This window comes from Ranitomeya variabilis, chromosome 6, assembly GCF_051348905.1.
Source record: "Ranitomeya variabilis isolate aRanVar5 chromosome 6, aRanVar5.hap1, whole genome shotgun sequence".
In the NCBI taxonomy this organism is placed as follows: Eukaryota; Metazoa; Chordata; class Amphibia; order Anura; family Dendrobatidae; genus Ranitomeya; species Ranitomeya variabilis.
Genome location: NC_135237.1, coordinates 120,436,944 through 120,464,033, shown reverse-complemented (window position 1 = coordinate 120,464,033; position 27,090 = coordinate 120,436,944). Strand labels below are relative to the sequence as shown.

The 27,090-nt window shown below is 42.4% G+C and overlaps 1 protein-coding gene across 2 annotated transcripts in view; it reads right to left on the bottom strand.

Annotated features, from left to right (window-relative positions):
• The window catches only part of RBMS3 (RNA binding motif single stranded interacting protein 3), a 1,020,603-nt gene extending 994,175 nt beyond the window's left edge, over positions 1-26,428 (bottom strand). Inside the window, exon 1 of one of the 2 annotated variants that reach the window (XM_077268961.1) lies at positions 25,652-26,428. In XM_077268961.1, coding sequence (XP_077125076.1) covers positions 25,652-25,726 — 75 coding nt within the window. In that variant the 5' untranslated portion in view covers positions 25,727-26,428. The remainder of the gene's footprint in view (positions 1-25,651) is intronic. The other variant, XM_077268960.1, reaches the window with a different exon arrangement.
• Positions 26,429-27,090: the final 662 nt, after the last annotated feature.

The following is a 27,090-nucleotide window of genomic DNA, read 5'->3' as shown; positions in this document are numbered from 1 at the left end:
CAATTATTACCAGGGAAGCCATGTATTTCTCCCTCAACCTGTTGCAGAGGACTTTAATTTTTCTAAATTTGTCCCCACTATTATGTTTATTGAATAAGAAAAAGTACTTTTTGCTTAATGTCCTAAACGACATTTGCATCGCCAGCTTTAAATGGACATCAGAAGAGATTCTTTTTTGTGTTGGTCATCTTTATTATAACCCATGCAAACTGGACGACACAACTGCAAACATTAAGTTGCTGCAATGTCCTAAGTCTAAACAGGAGTACACTGATGTGTCGAACATCCCAACAAACCACTATGCTTTATGAATTTATTATTACACAGATACAGGAAAGAAATATATCTTGGTACCGTGTTAGCCAGTAGATATAAAAATATTTAGAATTGTTACCGTGTTAGCCAGTAGATAGCAATTTGTTACCATCTTTTCAGTTAGCCATTAAAAGGTATCAACCACTGAGGACTCTCAATTCTAAATATTTTTTTATTACACGGATGCATTATGTAGGACATAATAGGCAGACATCAGATTAAAACAAACATGCCAGCAGTATTACCAATGGATATCATGTAGATTGTGAGCCTTCGTGGGCAGGGTCCTCTCTCCTCCTGTACCAGTTATGACTTGTATTGTTTAAGATTATTGTACTTGTTTTTATTATGTATACCCCTCCTCACATGTAAAGCGCCATGGAATAAATGGTGCTATAACAATAAATAATAATAATAATATCATGTTGACAAATGCACTGAGGTATGGGGAGTGGAGACTTGTATTGTAGAGGATCCGGGTATCAGGTAGATGGGGCTATGTGCATTATCATTTGATAATTCTGCTGGCTTCTATGTTCTAATCTAATTTTAGCCTATAAGGTCCTTGATAAAGGCCATTGTTGGTTGAAACATTGGACCTTTTCTCCGGATCAAAAAACAATCTTCATTTATTGCATGAAGCTCTTCGTTCTCCATCGTCCTTTCAGTGCTGAAATTTTTTGCCCACATTTTCCCAGAGAAGAGTTGTATCTACCACAAAAATATGTAGATACCTCATGTGGACTAACCACCTTATCCAAATCACCGTGCTAATCTTGTGCCTTAGAAAATAGCCTCTTATGACACTATATCTATGGAATTGACCCAATTGATACAAGATACTATTTCTTTATAATACTCGATGGGAAAGAGTGCACTTCTCCTAGAACTCCATCAAGCATTCCTGAGATCAAATTAATGGGACTAATTAAGCTTAGCAATTATTCTTTGAACTAGAATACAAACTATGAACAGCATAAAAACCTGACAGACTTCTTCATTACAACATGCTGTAAAAATGAGATACGGAAAGTGTACACCAAGCCTATCTTTGCCCATCTTGGCTTCATTGACAGATTTCTGCATATCAGGAGACCAGTAAATAATTGGAGGAATCCTCCAAGTGGACTACATCTGTCATTGGTTAGACTTTACTCTTTTTGCTGGGCATATTTTTGCTGCAGGTTTCCTTTAAATCTATTGTGATGCTTTTAGTACAAAGCAATTACAAATGAATAAAAGACCAAGTATAATTTTTTCATCTTTGCTATGTTTCTTGCCTTAAGAGTCTTTTCCGTCTTTCAGAGATGCCCTTATTTGACACATGTATAACTTGTAAAATAAAGATCTGTATTAGAGGAACAGACAAAGTGTGCACTTACAGTAATTAGGAATGTTAATTAGTCCAGAGCTGTCATTAGTAAAGTATTACACAGGCACACCAACTTCTATGCTCACTTGAGCCCAAATGAAACTTGGAATTAATTTATAAATTCACAGCAATTTCAATTAACGTTGACTACCTTTGCTTGCACCAATGCTATTAGGTGTCAGAGAATGTAATATATAATCATGAGATTTATAAAACGAGAAGTCACATAGTCATGCTTATCTTGTATCTACCATCTGTCCATGTTTTCAATAAAACTTTGTTTTATCTTGCTTGTACTATTAATTAGTCGAGATAAACTTAAATAATTCTAAACTTTGTTTAGCAACTATGATAGATGCAATTTTTTAATGTTATCTTAACCGATCTTATAAACCTTTTAATAAGTACATCAAGCTTCTCACAGAATACAGATCATGTAAAAATGTAGCCGAAGGACAGGGCAGCCGTGACTTAATATAGATCTCTAATGAGTTTGAGCATGATAAATTGGCTACATGATGGAATAGTGACTGCAGAACTCACTTAACCCCTTCACGACCTTGCGATTTTCTTTTTTTGTGTTTTTATTTTTTTCTCTCCTTCTCCCCAGAGCCATAACTTTTTTTGTTGAAATTGCAAAAAAAGGGCAATTACACATTTGTTTTTGAGGGGTTTTTTTAACCATGTTTAAAAAATGCTAAAACTGACCTGCTATTATGATTCTCCAGGTCATTATCAGTTTGCAGAACATGTATAGCTTCTTTCTTATTTAAGTGGTGAAAAAAAATCTAAAGTTTTTGAAGTAAAAAAATTGCACCATTTGCCGAGACCCGTAGTGTAATCTTTTTTTTGGGATCTGGACTGGGTGAGGACTTATTGTTTGTTTGTTTGTTTTGATTGCCTGCCATTGCATTCTATTGCAATGTTGCAGCGACCAAAAAAACGTAATACCGGCATTTCTAATTTTTTTCTTGTTATGCCGTTTACTGTTCGGATTAAGCCTTTTTATAATTTGATCGATTGGGCATTTCTGAACTTGGCGATACCAAATATGTGTTTTTTTTTATAGTTTATCTTGAATGGGGCAAAAGGGGGGTGATTTGAACTTTCATATTTTTAAAAATAATTTTAAAAACTCTTTTTACACATTTTACCTGCTTCAATAGTCTCCATAGGAGATTTGAAGCTGCGATCTTCTGATCACTTGTGCTACACATGGCAGGGCTTCGGTCACAGGGCGGTGCTCATAGCAGATTTGCAATGACAACCACGGGGATCTCCTGCATATCCTGGGTTGTCATGCCAACCTTTGATTATGTAACGGGGTGCCGATGGGTGGAGTTAATTACTTGTTTCTGTCTCGATCATGTTAATGCCAAAGTCAGAAACTAACAATGGCATTTAACATGTTAACAGCAGTGGGTGGATTGCCATTCCACACACAGTTATTAAGGACACATGATGGCAGATCAGGTCTGCTGTCATGTGCCTGAAGACATGAGGGCTCAGCGATGGAGCCAGAATCAAACAGGGGAAGGTGACCTACAGTGAAGGAAATAATTATTTAATCCCTTGCTGATTTTGTAAGTTTGCCCACTTATAAAGACATGAACAGTCTATAATTTTAAGGGTAGGTTAATTTTTAACATTGAGAGATAGAATACCGACTATAAAATCTAGAAAATCACACTGTTTAAATCATATAAGGGCAACTGATCCATATAAACAAAATAATGAATGGGGCCATGTATCGTGAGATTTTGAGTGCAAACCTCCTTCCATCAGCAAGGGCATTGAAGATGAAACGTGGATGGGTCTTTCAGCATGATAATGATCCCAAGCCCACCACCACGGCAATGAAGAAGTGGCTTCTTAAGAAGCATATGAAGGTCCTGGAGTAGCCTAGCCAGTCTCCAGATCTCAACCCCCTAGAAAACCTTTGGAGGGAGTTGAAAGTCCGTGTTGCCCAGCGACAGACCCAAACCATCACTGCTCTACAGGAGATCTGCATGGAGGAATGGGCCAACATATCACCAACAGTCTGTGCCAACCTTGTGAAGACTTACAGAAAACGTTTGACCTCTGTCATTGCCAACAAAGAATATATGACAAAATATTGAGATGAACTTTTGTTAATGACTAGTGTTGAGCGATACCGTCCGATACTTAAAAGTATCGGTATCGGAAAGTATCGGCCGATACCGGCAAAGTATCGGATCCAATCCGATACCGATACCCGATACCAATACAAGTCAATGGGACTCAAGTATCGGACGGTATTCCTGATGGTTCCCAGGGTCTGAAGGAGAGGAAACTCTCCTTCAGGCCCTGGGATCCATATAAATGTGTAAAAGAAAGAATTAAAATAAAAAATATCGCTATACTCACCTGTCCGACGCAGCCTGGACCTCAGCGAGGGAACCGGCAGCGTTGTTTGTTTAAAATTCGCGCTTTTACTTGGTTACGTGAAGTCCCGGCTTGTGATTGGTCAGGGCGGCCATGTTGCCGGGACGCGGACCAATCACAGCAAGCCGTGACGAAATTACGTCACGGCTTGCTGTGATTGGTCCGCGTCCCGGCAACATGGCCGCCATTAACCAATCACAAGCCGTGACGTCACGGGAGGCTGGACACGCGCGCTTTTTAAAAAGCGCGCGTGTCCAGCCTCCAGTGACGTCCCGGCTTATGATTGGTCACGGCGCCATGTTGCCGGGACGCGGACCAATCACAGCAAGCCGTGACGAAATTACGTCACGGCTTGCTGTGATTGGTCCGCGTCCCGGCAACATGGCCCCCATTAACCAATCACAAGCCGTGACGTCACGGGAGGCAGGACACGCGCGCTTTTTAAAATGGGCGCGTGTCCAGCCTCCCGTGACGTCCCGGCTTGTGATTGGTTGCGCCGCGGTCAACCAATCACAAGCCGGGAGGCTTGTATAATACATCAGCTGAGAGGTGATACATGGGAATGTGAGACACATCCTGCAAATTCGACCAAACTTATTATGCAATAATTGATGTTTTGACAACATTGGCAGTTTCCCCTTGTTTGGTTTAGTTCATCCTCACTCATTTTGTGCGCCGCGGTCAACCAATCACAAGCCGGGAGGCTGGACACGCGCGCATTTTAAAATTTTAAAATGCGCGCGTGTCCAGCCTCCCGGCTTGTGATTGGTTGATCGCGGCGCAACCAATCACAAGCCGGGACGTCACGGGAGGCTGGACACGCGCCCATTTTAAAATGCGCGCGTGTCCAGCCTCCCGTGACGTCACGGCTTGTGATTGGTTGCGTCTCCCATGTGACTGCGACGCAACCAATCACAAGGCCGGGACGTAATTTTAAAATCCTTAAGGACCTGAAATTACGTCACGGCTTGATGTGATTGGTTGCGTCGCCCATGTGACTGCGACGCAACCAATCACAACGCCGGAACGTAATTTTAAAATCCTGAAGGACCTGAAATTACGTCACGGCTTGCTGTGATTGGTTGCGTCCCGGTCACATGGGCGGCACGCAACCAATCACAAGCCGGGACTCACGTAAAGGAAAGAAAAGCGCGAATTTTAAACAAAGAACGCTGCCGCTTCCCTCGGTAAGGTGCAGGCTGCGTCGGAGAGGTGAGTATAGCAATATTTTTTATTTTAATTCTCTCTTTTACACATTTTTACATTAATGTTGTTTCGATACCGATACCCGATATCACAAAAATATCGGATCTCGGTATCGGAATTCCGATACAGCAAGTATTGGCCGATACCCGATACTTGCAGTATCGGAATGCTCAACACTATTAATGACCAAATACTTATTTTCCACCATAATTTGCAAATAAATCTTGCCAAATCAGACATGGTGATTTTCTGGATTTGTTTTCTCATTTTGACTCTCATAGTTGTGGTCTACCTATGATATCAATTACAGGCCTCTCTCATCTTTTTAATTGGGAGACCTTGCACAATTGATGGCTGACTAAATACTTTTCTTCCCCACTGTATATAGAACTCAGAATTCAGAGAATTAATAGATCTGCAGCATATAAAACAATGATTTTATTTTTAAAAAATACAACACGCCATTCGGTAAGTGATTCTTCATAGTAATCATGGTCTTTGTCACTACATTATAATGCTCTCATATGGGGTAGCCAAAACCTGATGATAGATTCTCTTTAAGTGATCAATCATGTGCTGCATTTGCCTTTTTCTGTCCATTTGAAATCTCTGTTTTAGCCACATAACTGACTTTTATGAGGAAATTTTAATGGTCTACAAGGTTTAGGTCTATTTTTAAAATAATAGCATTCATTACTACTAATAATAAGGCCCAAGTATCACCATCTGTGACAGAACTGTCACAGATTTTTTTGGGGGAAGATGCTCAGCACCTAACTACACACAAGTTTTTCCACACGTTCTTATATATTGATGTTTGGCATGTAGGCTCATTTCACACTTGCATTTTGTAATTAAAATTGTTTTGCTCCCTTTAGAGCTGGCAAGGATTGCCCATCAATATGAATGCCATGGACAGTCCCTTTAAAGGTGCCATAGTGGCTGGAAGTCAGGTACGGACTGGGGCTGAAATTCAGCCCTGGCATTTGAAATAGCACAGACCCATGCTGGCCCCGTCCCCAAGCACCAGATGGGAATATATTACCAATATTACCCTGGATGGAGGAAAGCAAGATTTACTACAAGACCAATATTTCTAATGATACCCATGGCCTGCTGGGGTAAGTGATGGAGTCAGCCACTTTGTGCTCCATCACAACTCTTAACAGTATGGGTGTCTTGAGATTCTGTTAACTATGTAGCAGACAAGGCGGCCCACGACCAGACAGGCCCTTCTGGCAATTGTCAGAATTGCCAGATGGCCAGTCTGGTCCTGCTGGAAGTAAACAGTGTACAGAGACAGAAGACTACTGCTCCATACACTGTGTAGTGGCCATTCTCCGGTACTCCGGTTCATTTCACATTCAAGACCTGTAGTGATCACATCACTGTGCACTTTTGGTGACCATAGCACCAGACATAACTGATTCCTGGACGTGTAGGGTGTTGGACCTCCACCTAGTGGGTATTGATGGCCTAGAGACTGGCCTTTAATGTCAAAGTCATGGACAACCTAGTTAATGTTTTTTAGCTAATTCTTGACTGCCCAAAGACTACAAATCTCTGGGGAGTCCACACTTTTCTCTGCAAAGGTGTGCTAAAATGTAAGCACAGTGTAAGCAGTTTGCACACAATTGTGAAGCTGTGAGGGTGGGGAGTGAGCTGTCAGACACAGCCAGATTCCCAACAGAGAAGATAACAATGGCCTATTCCTGTGTTTATTTTCTCGATCGATTTATATACAGCACTAAATAAGTGCTTGTGTATGAGATTAGAAAGCACTAAAGGGTTTGCTTTCCTGGACCCAGTGGTCCTGTTATTACTAGGTGTATGGATAACATAGTAGCTGCTGGGTCCTAGGGGACCCAGTATGCTCTGCTACAGAGGCGTATTTAGGGGGGGCAGCTGGGGCATGTGCCCCGGGCGCAGATGGCAGGGGGGCACAGTTGGGCCACCTAATGCAGCGGTCTGCAGTGTCTCCCCCGGCCGCTGCATTCTGCCACCCCCCGGAATGGGAGTCAGCTGTTATCTGTGCCGACTGTCAAGCTGACAGCCAGCACAGAGAAGCTGCAGTGCCCCGGCTCCCAGTGATCAATTGTAGTCGCATCTTACAGAATCGAGTAGAATTGAAGCTCTGACTGCCGGGTCAGCGCGACACCAGCAGCGTGACCACATGACATGACGTCACTCAGCGGCGCTGCAGAGCCAGAAATGCACATCTGTCGTAAGTGCTCTAGTCGAGCTGATGACACCGAAGGTGCGGAGGGTGAGATTTAATGTGAGTGGGGATGGGGGGATTTATTGTGGGGGGATTTAATGTTAGTGGGGATGAGGGGATTTATTCTGGGGGGATATTTAATGTGAGTGGGGATGGAGAATTTATTGTGGGGGGATTTAATGTGAGTGGGGATGGGGGAATTATTGTGGGGGGAGATTTAATGTGAGTGGGGATGGGGGGCATTTATTGCATGGGGAGAATTGGAGTGGAGATGGGGGATTTGTTGTGTGGCGAGAATTGGAGTGGGGATGGGGGATTTATTGTGTGGGGGAGAATTTGAGTGAGGATGGGGGATTTATTGTGTGTGGGGAGAATTGGAGTGGGGATGGGGCATTTAATGTGAGGGGGGATTTAATGTGTGTGTGAGGATTTGACATGGGGATGGGGGTGTTTGATGTGTGGGGGGGAGAATTGGAGTGGGGATGGTGGATTTAATGTGTGGGGGGAGATTTGAAGTGGGTATGGTGGATTTAATGTGTGGGGAGAGATTTGGAGTAAGGATGGGAGATTTAATGTGGGGGAGAACTTGAGTGGGGATGGGGGATTTATTGTGTGGGTTGAGAATTTGAGTGGGGATGGGGAGATTTATTGTGTGGGGGAGAATCTGAGTGGGGATGGGGAGTTTATTGTGTGGGGGGAGAATTGGAGTGGGGATGGGTGTGTTTAATGTGTGTGTAGAGAATTTGAGTGGGGATGGGGGCATTATTGTGTGTGGGGAGAATTGAAGTGGGGATGGGAATTTAATGTGTGGGGGGATTTAATGTGTGTGGGGGGTTGTCATGGGGATGGGGGTGTTTAATTTGTGGGGGGGAGAATTGGAGTTGGGATGGTGGATTTAATGTGTGGGGGATATTTGGAGTGAGGATGGGGGATTTAATGTGTGGGGGGAGATTTGGAGTGGATATGGGGGAAGTTATTGTGCGGGGGAGAATTTGAGTGGAGATGGGGGGATTTATTGTGTGGGGTAAAATTGGAGTGGGGATGGGTGTGTTTAATGTGTGTGGAGAAAATTTGAGTTGGGATGGGGGGATTTATTGTGTGTGGGGAGAATTGGACTGGGAATGGTGGATGTAATGTGTGGAGGATATTTGGAGTGAGGATGGGGGATTTAATGTGTGGTGGTGAGATTTGGAGTGGATATGGGGGAAGTTATTGTGTGGGGGAGAATTTGAGTGGAGATGGGGGGATTTATTGTGTGGTGTAAAATTGGAGTGGGGATGGGTGTGTTTAATGTGTGTGGAGAAAATTTGAGTTGGGATGGGGGGATTTATTGTGTGTGGGGAGAATTGGACTGGGAATGGTGGATTTAATGTGTGGGGGATTTAGTGTGTGGGGGAGTTTTTTCATGAGGATGAGTGTGTTTAATGTGTGGGGGGGAGAATTGGAGTGGGGATGGTGGATTTAATGTGGGGGGGAGATTTGGAGTGGGGATGGTGGATTTAATGTGGGGGGAGATTTGGAGTGAAGATGGTGTTATTTATTGTGTGTGGGGAGATTTGTAGTGGGGATGGGGGGTTTAATGTGTGGGGGAGGTTTGAGGACACAAAATGAAGAGCAAGTGGGGAGATGGGGAATGTATGAGGAAACAGTACAGGGAAATGGGGGGCATGTATGAGAAACAGTGCTGGGGAATGGGGGGCATGTATGAGGAAACAGTATGGGGAATGGGGGGCATGCATTGGGAAACAGCACTGGGGAATGGGGGCATGTATGAGGAAACAGTACAGGGCAATGGGGGAATGTATGATGAAACAGTATGGTGGAATGGGGGCATGTACGAGGAAACAGTATGGGGCAATGGGGGCATGTATGAAGAAACAGTACGGGGAATGGGGGCATGTATGAGGAAACAGTAAAGGGGGAATGGGGCATGTATGAGGAAACAGTATGGGGGGGCATATATGAGGAAAGAGTACAGGGGGATAGGGGGCATGCATAAGGAAGCAGTACTGGGGAATGGGGGGCATTTATGAGGAAACAGTATGTTAGGAGTGGAGTTACTGCTGCTGCACAGGGGGAATCTCGAACCATGTCTGCTGCGGTCTCTCATTCTGCATCAGCCGCAGTGGAGCCTGCTCAGTGGAGACGTCGGTCCCAGTGTCTTGCTCAGTCTCACTCTGTGCAAAGGGTTACTGCTGCTTTTCCAGCTTCTGCCATTGAAGCCAGTGCTGGGCAGCAGCGAGCAGACGCTTTTGGGACTAAGTCCTGCTTTTCCCCTTCTGAGCATGCCCAGGGCAAGATCTCCCATTGGAGATCGAGGGTCACATGCTCAGATACTGCAGCAGATCCCATTGGTCCTCCAGGAAGGTCCTTTAGGTGCTCAACTTCTGTGGCAGCCTCCCATTGGTCCTTCTGGGAAGGTCCTGTACATGCTGCAGCTATAAAAGGTTTGCATGGCCGCACGGCCATGCGCTAGTATACTCTTGTTTATGTGTGTGTGTTGTGAGTGAAAGTCGCTCATTAATCATCCCCTCCCTTGTGTTTGAATGCTCGCGTAAGGAGGATGATTGTAATCTAGCGCCCAACTTGTAACCAACACTGGTACACAAACAGCGTCTATTGCTGTGACCGCCAGTGCGGCGCTGTGCGCTATTACCGCGCTTTCCAAACCCAAGTGTGGGTGGTTAGTGGCGTCCGCCTGTGCGGCATCGCATGCACTCTCGTGCTATTAAATTATTCGTTTTGTTACGTGCGGTACTGCGGCCCTGTGACGCAACAGGGTTTGCCTATTTCACACAGGGTGAAGCTAACTCGTGTGTATCCTCATTGTACCGCCATATAGTCCATCATTGCTTAGCAGCAGGTTCCATCTCTGCACAGTGGACCCCGGGCTGCGAACGCACCTTATTCCTTTTCTCTAATTATTTGGTGCGTTCCGCTAGCCCTAACACAGTATGCGGAAATGGGGGGCATGTCTGAGGAAACAGTACTGGAGAATGGGGGCATGTATGAGGAAACAGTATGGGTATAGGGGGGCATGTATGAGGAAATGGTACTGGAGAATGGGGGACATGCATGAGGAAACAGTATGGGGGAATGGGGGGCATGTATGAGGAAACAGTACAGGAGAATGGAGGGCATGTATGAGGAAACAGTACGGGGGAATGGGGGAATGTATGAGGAAACAGTACTGGGGACTGGGGGGCATGTATGAGGAAACAGTATGGGGGAATGGGGGCATGTATGGGGAAACAGTATGGGTGAATGGGGGGCATATATGAGGAAACAGTACAGGAGAATGGGGGGCATGTACGAGGAAACGGTACAGGAAAATCGGGGGCATGTATGAGGAAACAGTGCAGGGAATGGGGGCATGTATGAAGAAACAGTATGGGGGGAATGTGCTGCATGTATGAGGAAACAGTATGGGGGAATGGGGGCATATATGAGGAAACAGTATGGGGCAATGGGGCATGTATGAAGAAACAGTACAGGGAATGGGGGCATGTATGAGGAAACAGTAAAGGGGAACGGGGGCATGTATGAGGAAACAGTACGGGGAAAGGGGGAATGTATGAGGAAACAGTACAGGGGAATGGGGGGCATGTATGAGGAAACAGTAAAGGGGAACAGGGGCATGTATGAGGAAACAGTACAGGGGAATGGGGGGCATGTATGAGAAGACAGTATGGGGGAATGGGGGGCATATATGAGGAAAGAGTACAGGGGGATAGGGGGCATGTATGAGGAAACAGTATGGGGGAATGGGGGGCATGTATGAGGAAACAGCACAGGGGAATGGGGGGCATGCATAAGGAAACGTTACTGGGGAATGGGGGGCATGTATGAGGAAACAGTATGGGGGAATGGGGGGCATGTATGAGGAAACAGTATGCGGAAATGGGAGGCATGTATGAGGAAACAGTACTGGAGAATGGAGGGCATGTATGAGGAAACAGTACGGGGGAATGGGGGCATGTATGAGGAAATGGTACTGGAGAATGGAGGGCATGTATGAGGAACCAGTACGGGGGAATGGGGGCATGTATGAGGAAACAGTACTGGGGACTGGGGGGCATGTATGAGGAAACAGTATGGGGGAATGGGGGGCATGTATGCGGAAACAGTATGGGGGAATGGGGGCCATATATGAGGAAACAGTACAGGAGAATTGGGGGCATGTACGAGGAAACAGTATGGGGGAATGTGGGGCATGTACGAGGAAACCGTATGGGGAAATGGGGGCATATATGACGAACAGTATGGGGGATGGGTGTAGACAGTATGGGGCGTGAATGGGTGAATGTGTGCGGCACAGTATGAGTAGCGATGTGAAAAATGTATGTGGACAGAGGGAGTGAGGGTGATGGGATGTATGCATGAGTAGCATGGGGGGACAGTGTAAGGGCACAGCCAGGAGGGGACAGTATACCAAGGAGGGGGAGTGTGATGAGAGGGTACAGTATAAATACTGGGCCCTATAGGGGGGACACAGTACGAGAGGACAGTGTGAAGATGGGGGCCGGTATGGAAAGGAGAGGTCAGTGTGAAGAGCGTGCATCATAAGAGGGACAGTGTGGGGGTCATATTTTGTGCAGACAATATATTGAGGGGCAATTTTTTATTCATGAACATTATAATGACACTTCTATCTTTAAGGGCATCATGTGGAGATTTTCTGCAAAAAAGTGGAGAAGATGGAAGTCTGCAGAGATGAGCTGTGAATGAGAAAACTCATCATGGGGTCTGGACAAGATGAAGAAAAGAAGGAGAACGACTCTAGAGACGTCGTTATCTATAAGGTACCTCCATGTAAATGTTATTTGTGATACTAACTCTCATGTTTTTATTTATGTTGGGAGCATTAAAGGGGATGTCCAGGTTTGTGACTGCAGACTTCTGAATTCTCACAGTGTGAGGTGCACACTGTTAGGATTTTCTCGTGGCGGCAATTTGCATCCATCCATCCATGTGCTGACTAGACATGTGTGGCCTCACTCAATGAAAATGAACTGAGTGAGGCTGGGCACGTCTAGTTGGAATGTGGTCAAAAGTATACAGATCACATGCTTGTGCTGACATGACCTTCCACCGGCAAGGGAGAATCCTAAAAGTGTGCGGTGCATTAGTTGTGAGAATTCAGAAGCCTGCGATGTCAGGATTCAGCTCTGCAGGTTCCAGTAGTCATCACATGGACACTTCACTCATATGCGACTTTCATACTTGTGGTCCTGTGACAACGAGCTTCTCTTCCTGCTTCTCTCAGTTTTTCACTGATCAGTGAGAGCATTAGGGAGAGCGGCTCATCGGTACATGACTAAGTGTGCAAATGCGCATATGTCGGGGGGGGGGGGAACTGAATTCTTGCCCCGGGTGCCATTGATATGTTAAAATGCCCTTCCAAAGGTCTTTTAAGATCCATGAATTATGAAAAAAGAAAATAAATTGAATACCTGCATGACAAATTTCTTACAGCCGTTAAAACCACATGTACCATTAAGCCCCAAAATGTGCTAGGCCAGGAACAGGGATGTAGGGGGAGGGGAATTACCCAGTTCTGAAGTGGTTAAGTGGTTAAAGACTGCACTTGATTGAAAAAATTCTAATGTTTGCTTTATATTTCAGATTTCAGAAGGAAACAAATCACAGCCATTGCCTCCTTCTCAAGTTCTAGGATGTCACACTATTTTGCCATGTAATTTTTACTTGGTAACAATAAGTTGAAATACAGTATAACAAGTACTTTTATAAAAGTGTTCTTTATAAGGTGGTACTTGCAAACTAGAGAACATTATAACCAGTAATTGTTACATTCTTAAGACTCAGTCACCCGGTGAAATTCATCCTTCATTGCTCCTTTATTCAGCTTTTGATGGCCCACCAGATAGTCAAAGGATCATTTCTTACATGATAACAAGACCTAGCCACAACAGCCTTATGTATAACTGAAAATTGAAATAAATCTCCTTCTCTGAAGATTTATGATTTTTTGCAGCCATTTTTATTGTTCCATTGTCAACCCACGTATCTTCATGGTAACCGATAATAAACAAGCCCTGTGTAGTTTGATCTTGCAGTCACCTAAGCTACATTTACACTGGCTGATAACTATCAGAGTCTAGCGATAATGACCCATTGTTCACAATAACTGTGTAATGTGAAAAGGGTGAGCAACTGAAGGATGTGGCCAAAAACAGCTTTTCCTCGTGCACTAAATTACTTGGGGGAGAACGAAAAAAAATTCTCATTCGATTTTTAAAAATGATGCAATTCAAATGGAAATTGTTCACTTATTTAACAATCTCACCATCAAATAGAGGAGTGGAAATATAAGTCCAACAAAGGGTGATTTAGTTCAGTAGAAGTTGAAGCAAGGGAGCAAATACATATTTTTGATCCATAGACATGAGCAAATATGTTTGAGTGGAATTGAATTCTACTCAAATATCACCAAAACTTGTGCTTGCCAAAATGCAGATATTTTTGGAATTTACTTTTGCTCACATTTAGAGGAATGGCTGACCATCATTTTGCTAAACCGTACATGGCCATCAAAATGGTTTAAAAAAAAAAATGCTTATGCTTACCTTTCTGCTCATCTCTCCGGCCAATTTTTGTGTCACCATTACAAGTCTGGTCTTCGGCACATCTTCTTATCACAACCACTGAGAGCTGAACTCCCATTTGAACGTGTAAGGTCAAGGTGCACATTATGATGTCATGGCATCTTGACCTTATGTGTGCTTCTGCAAGAAAAGCACTGAGAATTGAGCTCTAGATAATGATGATAAGATGAACGGACGAGTGATGGTTAGGAGTAGAGGGTTTGGAGAGGTAAGGTGAGTATAATATTTTTTATTTTTTACAGATTACATTTTTTATTCTTTGGGTTCTGGAAAGACCCACAAGCATAAAAAGGAGCATTCAATTCATGGAGAATAACGTATCTGCAAATCAAAGTTCCCAGGTCCTCAGATCAGCTTTCTAGTAGGTATTAAAAATGTATTTGCTTCATTAATTTCATTAAATTCTATTTGTACAGTATCAACAGAAATGTTTGTACAAGGCTTTATGAATTTCTGTATTCAAAATAAAGAGTATCACCTCTGTGATTTGAACATTGAACACACATACACATCAGATTATCTGTCTGCATGAACACAGTGCACAATGTCCGATGTTACCATGTAACGATCACTACTCAACCATTTTACTCACTATTCCCATCTTGTATAAACACTTGTCTGACATTGCTAGTTATGAGATAAGTTCACATTGTTCATCGTTTAAACGACTGCCTGCTCACATACATGAACCACAGCCCCATCTGAAACTAAATATTGGAATAAATCACATTCTCTAAATATTCATTATTTTTAGCCACTTTATTTCTTATCGTTCCATTGCCAGCCTTCATGTCTTCATGTTAACAGGCAAGAAACAAATCCTGAATAGTCTGATCTTGCAGTCACCTACTTCTTGGTAACCTTCCAATTTGTCCTGAGCATATAAAGTGAGGAAGAGTGGAGTAAGTATGACAATCAGGCTACACAGGATTGTTACCAGGAGTAGGTCTACATGAGAGCTGCAGAAGCAGAAAGAGAGGAACAACTGCTTGAAGTTTTCAGAGTTTATAAATAGTGATTCCCTGGGACAAAAAACATAACTTGGTTACAAAGCTGGACAAATCCTTGAAATTAATGGGGTATTCAAAAAATAGACATTTATTGCTATAAAGGGGGAAACAACGAAAAACTTGTATCCCCTCTCAAGGGGGGAACTTGAGCATGATGCGCTACTACATACAGAGATTACATTCATCAGGGTAAAGTGATAAAAAAGTGCAATAAAATTCAGTATTAGAGGGAATCTGGCAGCAGGATTTGACACCCCAAACTATATGTGCATGTAGCTCTTTTAAAAACATGTCCAACAATACATTGACATGGCCAGTTTGTTAATGTGAAATCAGCTTCTGAATTGATATTCAAATGTGGCTGAAGGACTTTGGAAGATTTAAAGCCTCTGTCACTTCTGCTCTATGCCCCATTCTTTGCCACCTTCTCCTATGACTGTCAGCCTAGTCTATGCTGTGTGAATTCAGGCAAAGGAGCCATCAGACAGGCTGGAAGAGGCAGTGTTTGATGGGGAATAGAGCTGGGGTGACATATGCATCAAATCTTCCATAGTCCTTCAGTCTCATTCGCATATCATTACAGAACCTGATTTCGAAGTAAAGGAGAAACAGACTGGCCATGGAAAGGTGTTGCAGGACTTGTCGTTCAGAGAGCTACATGTACATATGATTAGAGGTGTGAAATCATGCTGACAGATTCCTTTTAAATCTTTAAAATAAAACATTCAATGATAACATGTTTAAGTCAGTACCCTTTAAATAGATCAGAACAGATGTATTCAAAACTGGAGGGATTCTGTAATATTTTTTTCTGGATTTTTCATGTTTTTCTTAAGTAAAGAATATCAGAACAAAACTGCCAGAAACACGATGGCAAAAAACATTGATGCATCCAACTACAATTCTATTACAATTCTGTATAGCTTTCAATAAACCACAGTTGTGACTATGTTTCCTACAGCTACAGAGATATGTATACAAGAGGAAACTCTCTAAGGCTACGTTCACATTTGCGGTCAGCGCCGCAGCGTCGGGCGCCGCAGCGGCGCCGCATGCGTCATGCGCCCCTATATTTAACATGGGGGCGCATGGACATGCGTTGTGCTGCGTTTTGCGCCGCATGGCCGCAAGCGTTGGACGCAAGAAACGCATCAAGTTGCATTTTTTTTGCGTCCAACTTTCGGCCAAAAACGACGCATGCGGCGCAAAACGCAGCGTTTTAGCGTGCGTTTTGCCGCGTTTTTGTTTGCGTTGTGCGCTGCGGCGCCGACGCTGCGGCGCACAACGCAAATGTGAACGTAGCCTTAATCTTCCTTTATGCTGTGCTCATTTAGTATTTCCATTGTGGCATCTTTATTCAGGAGGAGTCCCTGACTGTGCATGGTGTCACTTGTAGACTAGAGTTCATTGCATCCTACCATTATTAAAAAGACAAGGTGGTTAAAGAAATGTACCAAAGCCTCAGTCCTAATTCTATTCTGTCAAATGAGAAAGCACATCCAGCAATTTGCATGCTAAGAACCATTCTCTTTTCTCCACACAATCTAGACAAGGTAAGGAACTGTTATTGCATTCTTCATGCCAATTAGATGCATATCACAGATGAAAGAACAGATTCTGTCATAAGACTTCATAGACTCTGTGACATTTTGTGTTACATTACAAGAATATCTACTATTACTTTTTCATCACATTTTCTTAAACCACTGAATATAAAATAATATCATAATATACAATATTCTTACTCTACTTATTATTTATCTGTCAAACCATTGATAGCTTTCAATGCTAATGAAACATTACATGGTGACTATTCCGAGAGGAAGAGGACTAGAACTCTAGTGCCACCTTTTGGAAGTAGCAATCCTAACAGTCAACATGGACAGGTGGCACTAGAGTTCTAGTCCTCTTCCTCTCTGAAGAGACAATTTGCATATTTCCCAGAGGAGCATTGCAGCTTTTAGTCTCCTCACATCGACATGCTTAACACGTCACTCTCCGCAAGGAGAAACAATACTTCTTGGCTCATGGTGACTATTCAAATGACTGATCAGCCAAGAAACACATGATCGAATTTGGGGGATCAGATTTATGATTCTTTGAGCCAGAAAATAATTAAAATAAAAAATCCTTCATATTCACCTTTAGTCACCTGTTCTTACATGGTCACAAGTCCCATTCCTCATCATAAGTCTTCTGTTCTTCATCCATTCTGGTATGTGAGGTCAATCTGAGACCTGTAATTGGCCTTACATGGTAAACTGGGAGTGAACCCAAGTCATTACAGTCATGTGACCACTTTTGGTCATTCACAGACCTAAAATTGACTTACCTCATTGGAATGGAGAAAGAACAGGAGCCCTAAAGAGTTGAAGACTGGCATGGAGGACCAGGCATCTGAGGTAGCATAGGTGTCAAAAAGTGAGGAAACATAAGTGTAAAGGTTTTTTTTTATTATTTTTCACCCTTCCTCAGGCAATTGGGGAAATTTAAGTTTGGGTAGAATTTATTCACACCAAATCGAATCTGCTGGACATCTTCATCCATTTTTGCCTGACTCAAGACTTGTACTCATCGCTATTCCTAAAGCATAGGAGCTGGCATTATCACGATCAACTGATGAATGCAGAACCTTTTTAGGTTTAGCTTTTAATCAATATCCTTATTTTCTTTTTGTACCGGTGGGGGGTTACACACAGGATTGTTTCCTTCTTCAATATATACAATACTGTAATAACAGCCAGAATAAAGGTAATTGTGCCAATAGCAGCTGTGACTTGCATTATAAATTGCCCTATTAGTTTATATCTCCTGTTAACTTCAACGCTATTGTGAAAGAATCTGAAACAAAACAAGTGAATAACCAAGAGAGAACATTCCTTAGAATAAATTCAACTCGGGTTTCCAAATCATAAACAAAAAAAAAGAGAAAAATCCAAACCGAGCAATTTGTTAGTTGTGCCTACAGAGAACATTGTGACGTAAATGCTGAAATATTCTGTGTGCTTTCTGCGAACGCAGATTGCACAGTTGTTTCCGCCTACTCAACACAGTGTGTAAACGGACTTGAAAAACATATCCCCAAAAGATCACACACAGAACACAACAATGCATGAATCAATCAGAGCTCCGAGCTCCTCTGTTCTTCCATTTTATATGGAACAGTTCTATCATAATAGATCTCCCATACACATGCTTTTAATATTACGCTCCTTAATTGCATACAGCTGTGCCTCAAACACTCTTAGAAAACAGTTTTAGTACAGCCCTGGAATCAAGTTTTGGATAAATATCAACCATTTCGACTTGTATAAATTTCCTCCATTAAAGGGATTTTCAAAACAACACATTAGAAGGAATTCTGAACTTTTGCTTAAAAAAAAAAAAAAGTGGAGGGGGGAGTTGACTTCCTGGAAGCTTCAGAACTGGCATGTTCGTGACTGAATGAGCTGTTCTTGCCAAACGTACTCATAAAGACGAAAAGTACTGTGTGAAATCATATCTCTGTAAAGCCAACTGTGTTCAGGCCATTTCCAACGTGACCTGAAATGAACCTATGCGTTTTCCTCTCTCTCTCTTATCTGCCTTAAAAGCAAGTAGAGCCATATAACTCCCCGCTTATTATGACTTCGGTCCTGTTTACTCCAACAACATAGGATACTGTGCTTTCCAAAGACTATTTTGCAATTGATTTTTCACTAACATATGTACCAAGTTACATCACGTCTGGGATAACTGGAAAGACAAACTTCTAAATGACGACGCTGGATCCTCGTAAGACTTGTCAGTTATATCCTGTCTATGATAAAAGGATAATACCGAGCCAAAAAAATAAAATCCGCGATTAGCTAAAAATGTCCGAACTGTCATGTTTCATAATACTGATCAAGTGCAGGTTGTATTTATCTCGAGGGTTACAGATATATCAAAAGGCCCTATAGTAGAACTATAATAAAATGCAAATATTTCTCTAAACTAGATTTACAATCAAAGGTTTAATTAGCAAAATATGATGTTCTAAACCAATCTATGTACACAGGGTTAGGCGGCACAATTTATAGCAATATTTACAGCATGCGTCTGTAGATATAGAAATATTACAAGAAGATTATCATGCCTTTGGCAGCTGCCCAGGCTGCAGATGTGGCCTAAGACCAGTGTATGGCTGACGAATTACTCCTTACACCTATTACCTCACACCAGACACCAAACACAGGCTGTACACCACCAGCAAGGAAAGCTATATCAACCTCTTCCTCATTTTGGAATTCTTTCGACAAGGCCTTCTGCATGTCCAGATGGTCAAATGTGGAAAATGCAGTAAAACCTACCAAGAAGGGATGGGTCTGGAAAATCTGTATTCGGTCAGCACGAGTAGGGGGCATAGGCAAAGCAGGGGTTATAAATTGGTACAGACTTTCACAGGACAATGTAAAGAAAAAGAATGGTAATGATACATCTATATAGACTTGAACTTGGCTCCAATAAAAGAGAGGATGGTCATAATGAATACAAAGTGCATATTCTATAAAAGCAAGAACAGTATGGGCAATTTTTCAGGAAAAATGAATATTTTAGGAGACCATGGGGAAAATGAAAAGCCAGATAAAAATCACTATTATCTCCCAAAAAACCTTTAAATTTGATGCAGTTTCCTTGTGAGACTGCTTCATTCAGGTCATTGACAATTACTGAGCCTAATTTCTCTCCACATGATTAGCCTGCTCACGATTCTCTTGGGTTACCATCTACCTTCATTAGCAGAAGAGAGTCATTTACAAATTCCAGAAACCAGATGGAAAGATCAATATTCATATGAGAGAGCCTAGCTCTATTTTTATATCATTACTAGCTGTACTACCCGGCTTCGCCCGGGTTAATGACTGCTGTTAGCAAAATAGAATGTGTTAACAAAAATTTATTCTGCACACAAAAACCACAAAACAAATAGATAGAAATGTAATTATTAAAAGGCAAAAACTAAGCAAATAGAAGCATTTCACAACATATATTAGCTTTGTTATACTGAGAATGTCTTTGTTGCCTATATTAACCAATCAGAGCTCAGGTTAATTAACTGTAGCAAAATAGAAGCTGAGCTGTGATTGGTTGCTATTGGCAGCCTGATAAATCCCCAGCCAACAGGAAGCCCTCCCCCCTGGCAGTATATATTAGCTCACACATACACATAATAGACAGGTCATGTGACTGACAGCTGCCGTATTTCCTATATGGTACATTTGTTGCTCTTGTAGTTTGCTTATTAATCAGATTTTTATTTTTGAAGGACAATACCAGACTTGTGTGTGTTTTAGGGCGAGTTTTATGTGTCAAGTTGTGTGTGTTGAGTTGCGTGTGGCGACATGCATGTAGCGACTTTTGTGAGATGAGTTTTGTGTGGCGACATGCGTGTAGCAACATTTTGTGTGTTGAGTTGCATGTGACAGGTTAGTGTAGCAAGTTGTGTGCAGCAAGATTTGTGCATGGCGAGTTTTGCGCGTGGCGAGTTTTATGTGTGGTGCATTTTGAGTATGTGCAAGTTTTGTGTGAGGCAACTTTTGCATGTGGTGCAACTTTTGTACATGTGGCAATTTTTCTGTGTGTGCAAGTTTTGCATGAGGTGAGTTTTCCATGAGGTGAGTTTTGCACGTGTGGCGAGTTTTGCGTGAGCCTAGTTTTGCATATGGCGAGTTTTGCATGTAGCGAGTTTTGAGTGGTGACTTTTGTGTTTCGACTTTTATGTGGCGAGGTTGGTGTGTGTGTGTGGTGAAATGTGTGCTGAGGGTGGTATATGTGTTCAAGCACGTGGTAGTGTGTGGCGCATTTTGTGTTTGTGTTCATATCCCCGTGTGTGGTGAGTATCCCATGTCGGGGCCCCACCTTAGCAACTGTACGGTATATACTCTTTGTCGCCATCGCTCTCATTCTTTAAGTCCTCATTGTTCATATCTGGCAGCTGTCAATTTTCCTCCAACACTTTTCCCTTCACTTTTTCCCCATTATGTAGATAGGAGCAAAATTGTTTGGTGAATTGGAACGCGCGGGGTTAAAATTTCACCTCACAACATAGCCTATGACGCTCTCGGGGTCCAGACGTGTGACTGTGCAAAATTTTGTGGCTGTAGCTGCGACGGTACAGATGCCAATCCCGGACATACACACATACATACATACACACATTCAGCTTTATATATTAGATATACCTGTATGTAATCTCCTGTATATAGTATATACCTGTGTGTCATCTCACCTATATATAGTATATATCTGTGTGTCATCTCCTGTATATAGTATATACCTGTATGTCATCTCCTCCTATACATAGCATATACCTGTGTCATCTCCTCCTGTATATACTATATACCTGTAGGTAATCTGCTCCTGTATATAGTATATACCTGTGTGTCATCTCCTCCTGTATATAGTATATACCTGTATGTCATCTCCTCCTGTATGTAGTATGTACCTGTATGTCATCTCCTCCTCTATATAGTATATACCTGTGTGTCATCTCTCCTGTATATAGTATATATCTGTGTGTCATCTCCTCCTGTATATAGTATATACCTGTGTGTCATCTCCCCTGTAAATAGTATATACCTGTGTGTCATCTCCTGTATATAGTATATAGCTGTATGCCATCTCCTCCTGTATTAGCCCTCGTTCACACGTTATTTGGTCAGTATTTTTACCTCAGTATTTGTAAGCTAAAATGGCAGCCTGATAAATCCCCAGCCAACAGTAAGCCCACCCCCTGGCAGTATATATTAGCTCACACATACACATAATAGACTGGTCATGTGACTGACAGCTGCCGGATTCCTATATGGTACATTTGTTGCTCTTGTAGTTTGTCTGCTTATTAATCAGATTTTTATTTTTGAAGGATACCAGACTTGTGTGTGTTTTAGGGCGAGTTTCGTGTGTCAAGTTGTGTGTGTTGAGTTGCGTGTGGCGACATGCATGTAGGGACTTTTGTGAGATGAGTTTGGTGTGGCGACATGCGTGTAGCAACTTTTTGTGTGTCGAGTTGCATGTGACAGGTTAGTGTAGCAAGTTGTGTGCAGCAAGTTTTGCGCATGGCGAGTTTTGCGCGTGGCGAGTTTTATGTGTGGTGCCTTTTGAGTATGTGCAAGTTTTGTGTGAGGCAACTTTTGCATGTGTTGCAACTTTTGTGCATGTGGCAATTTTTCTGCGTGTGGCAATTTTTCTGCGTGTGCAAGTTTTGCGTGTGGCGAGTTTTGCACGTGTGGCGAGTTTTGCATGTGGAGAGTTTTGCGCGTGGCGAGTTTTGAGCGGCGACTTTTGTGTTTCTACTTTTATGTGGCGAGGTTGGTGTATGTGTGGTGAAATGTGCACTGAGGGTGGTATATGTGTTCGAGCACGTGGTAGTGTGTGGCGCATTTTGTGTGTGTGTTCATATCCCCGTGGTGGTGTGATTATCCCATGTTGGGGCCCCACCTTAGCAACTGTACAGTATATACTCTTTGGTGCCATCGCTGTCATTCTTTAAGTCCCCCTTGTTCACATCTGGCAGCTGTTAATTTGCCTCCAACACTTTTCCTTTCATTTTTTCCCCATTATGTAGATAGGGGCAAAATTGTTTGGTGACTTGGAAAGCGCGGGGTTAAAATTTCACCTCACAATATAGCTTTGACGCTCTCAGGGTCCAGACGTGTGACTGTGCAAAATTTTGTGCCTGTAGCTGCGACGCCTCCAACACTTTTCCTTTCACTTTTTCCCCATTATGTAGATAGGGGCAAAATTGTTTGGTGAATTGGAAAGCGCGGGGTTAAAATTTCACCTCACAACATAGCCTATGACGCTCTCGGGGTCCAGACGTGTGACTGTGCAAAATTTTGTGGCTGTAGCTGCTACGGTTCAGATGCCAATCCCGGACATACATACATACATACATACACACACACACACATTCAGCTTTATATATTAGATTAAAGTGTATACTAATGAATGTGAGGTTTTGCATACTTAATATATGCAGTATATAATGGCTCCCTTTACTCAAGTAAACCCTACACTGTGGAATGGGATACAAAAATAAGAAAAAAAATAGAATAAACCTGGATTTAGAATTAGCCAGACATGTGACTATAAAAGGGTTAAGCTCCAGATATTGAGAGGGGGGAACTTCTAATACATGTGATATCACCCAGTGGATATACAAAAAAAAGGCTGAGACATTCCTGAAATATTTCCTTGAACAATTTAATGCACATCTCAAACCTAAAGCAATAATCGTGTCATTCATTCCCTCATTCATTCATTCATTCATTTGCTTTACTCGACTTATTATAGACAGTAACAACCAGACAGGGTTTGCCTTGGAGATGGCAGCTCAGGCCCCTTTAACCTCGGTAGAAGAATTTTTATGACGGTTACCTGATATTCCCCTCTTTGTGTATATTCTATCTAACGTTTATAGATTACAGGCTTAGCATGGAAACAGAATTGGGTTATAATGCTATCCAGCTCTTAATGGCCATCATTAATAATTCACATCGATAAAGCAGTGTATCTTTTGAAATATCAATTATCATGGATAAATGCTGGCCAACGCCTCGTTCCCTCATTTCCTGAAATCCTGGGCCATCTCTTGCTGAATTACTAATGATAGTTCTTCAAATGAGCAGTTTGCCCATTCGATAGTGAAGTATATTGTTGTCTATCAAAAAGTCATTTTGCAAAAAAGTATTCAAGGGCCAGTTCAGTCTACGACTTCACTAGTAGCATATCTCAGACACATGGCACTACCAAGTAGCCATGCTATGGAGTAAGGCAAAGTTTATGGAGACCTATTTGATCCTTCCACTATACATAAAGGCCATGTCACCATGTATATTTAACCTATATGTGTTCTAGCCTATAAAATGCCCCCAACTACGGCCCCTGCAGCTTCACTTCAAGTGCACTTGCCCACATTGCCCACCTTCTCAGCTTTGACGGTTGCATATTTTTCAATTTGTGGTGCATGTGGCACCAAACATCTGTAAACCCAACTTGACGGCAATAGTGGCAATAATTAATTAATGAGCATTGTGTCTGGCCAAGCAATTATTCCTCATCCAAGCATGTCAGACTATGGAAATGTAGGTTAGTTTAGTGCACAGATATGAGAAGAACAAAAATCGAATGACTTGGGGTTCTCGCGTACCATCCTCGCCCTAACCTACAAACTGAAAGCATGCTACAGTAAGGAGATCCAGATGCCACATGTCTGTTGTGACTAACGCTGTTTCAGACACAAGTATGACACATCACGTGTTTAACCCTGATTACACACACTTTATTCTTCCTCTATTTTTATGGGAACGGGAAAAATGGTATACCTATTCTGCATCGATAGACGTGTGGCGCGCATTGATAGAATCCCCCTGCTTGTCAAAATCCCTCTTGCCCACAGCATGCGCTTAACAACAGCCCAGAGAATAAAGATAACTCCGTCATTTATGTATAATTGCTCTTTTAGTCATTTCTACCTCCGACAATGCACGCTGTCTCTATTACCGAGACAAAGAAGCCTATCAGCTACCTTCAAAAGGGCTTAAACGGTGCGGCTGACTCTAAAATTGACCTTGACATTGCAAACAATGGAATAGGAAATATATCCCCTCAAGGAGCCAGTGGGTAAAGTTCTGTCTGCAATGCTATACATGACAATATACAGTAGTATGTTCGGTAGAATACCTGACTAAGCAGTTTTAGTGAAATGCACTGTAGATGAGGCTGAGCATCAGTCTGTGAGAGCTGATGTCTGATTCTTAGCAAAAGCATATACATCACTATTTATAACATGTCCTTCTTGACCTCTGACATTGGAACAGGGGAAGCACAAGTCCCAGATTAACCCTATGTACTCATTGCCTATATCTAAACAGTTAAAGTGCTGCATTCACCTCTGATTGTGTGTTTGCCGCTCAGTTAGAAAATCCACAAACTTGCAAAACAACAAATCTGATTGTTTTTGGCTCTTTTAGCCGTGTGCATTTTCCGCTTAAAGTTGATCAGCATAGAAATCCCCTGCAGCTGGATAATGCTTTCATCTGCTCAGATTGTACAGATCTCACTAAAGTGCCATTGAGACTGTATTTACATCCAAGAGTATACATTTTATTATCCAAGCCAATCTGCATCCTATGTCAGGAGAATTACACGCTGCCGGTAAGGCAGACATCTAGGCTAATAGAAGACGAATATAATCCTTGTGGCAGACAACCAAGGATTAAATAATAATAATAATAATAATAATAATAATAATAATAATATTAAAAGAGTTATACTGTAGAAATAGAAAAAGAACAAGAAGGTTTGGGGGAATAATCCACATTGCTTGACCTTCCTTCTTTCTCGTGTCCCTGTTTTGACTGCTCTGTGTGATACCCAACTGAAATAAGGCAACCTGCCATTCATAGCGGCCACCTATCCATCATCCACTGAGTGCATAATCCCAGAATATGGGCACCACCGGAGGTTCTCATACCTTGGTTTGGAGATAATGAGGATAGTAGTAAGTGTACTGAGGGTACATTGGTTGCTGTTCCAAACGTTTGCCCATGTAGCTGGAATCGTTATATCTGATGCAGAAAACTCGTTGACAGGGAGTAATGCCCCAGGCCCTTCTTCCTTCTCCGAAACCACTATTCCTGACAGCAATGATGTTGTTTTTAGGAGTTCTCAGCCTCAATATATATGTATATATTATTATCTCTTTTTCCTTTTACCAATCGCTAATTCCAATACGACAAAGAAAAACGCCAAGGCTTGAAAATCTAGATTTGTAAAAAGAAAAATCACACAAGGCGCCGCTTGTCCTTTTCTCTCCCCTGTTGATATCCCTCTGTTAATATCTCCTTATTCCTAAAAGAAGCTCGTCTGTAGTATAAATCCAGAATGTGCGGGAGGGAAAGTCCTGTGACAGTAGCCAGGAAAGCTGTATGCTGGAACTACAGAATTCCTGCAAACCGGCTTGATGTTCTCCTTTCTTACTCTCAGTCTCTCAGAATTGTCTCTCTCCTCCCCCTAATAGGTAAAAAAAAAGAAAGGAAGGAAGAAAGAAAGAAAGAAAAAAAAACCCTTCCAGCCTAGTTGCTGCTGTCTCCCTCTCGGAGTGACATGGTGTTTAGGGCTTGTCTTGTCTTTCATTCAATCCCCCTCCTTCCAGCCTGTGGGTGGAACAACAGTCAGCCTCTCCCTGGAGAGGCAGACGCAGTCCAGAAGGCTGCAGTGTTTCCTCTCAGAAGAAATCGCCTGCCTCAGCTCTGCTGCAAGCAAAGTACAGCTTCCCTCTACTGGCTAGCTGAGAGCAGCCTTCACATGTCTTACTCTGCCATGTCAAAGCAGGCTTGATGCAAGAAGCAACCAGAGGATGACAGCGAGCATTGATCTCACAAGAAACTGTTCACTAAACACTTTACGCACATAAGTTAGCGCTGCCGGATTCTTCCCGGTGACATAAATATGAATGAAATGCAATTGACTGGCTAGGAAGTGACAGTGTTCATCTCAGGTCATGGAAACTCAATAGATCTATAGAGATAAAATAAGAAAAGCAATGAATGGAAGGAACGAAATCTATTACTAACGGGTGAAATATAATGTGTTATCTGCGCTGAGTACACATAAAAGAGAGTTTTTATGTAGTTTACATCTCGTACAGATGACCGTAGTTCTGTCTGATTGCAATCTGTCCAAATATCTGATGCAATGTTATTCACAGGTCTGTGGAAGAAAATCGCAGCATGCACGATTGGCCTCCGATTATCTGATCGCACTTGGCCATTCAAGTCTATGGCTCCGGGAAAAAAAACAGACCGGATGACATCTGAGTGCAGTCCGATTTTCACAAACCGGCAGAATGGGGAATGTTTTTCTTTATTCTACACATCCGAGAGAAACAGATCCTACTCTGATAAGAGTGTG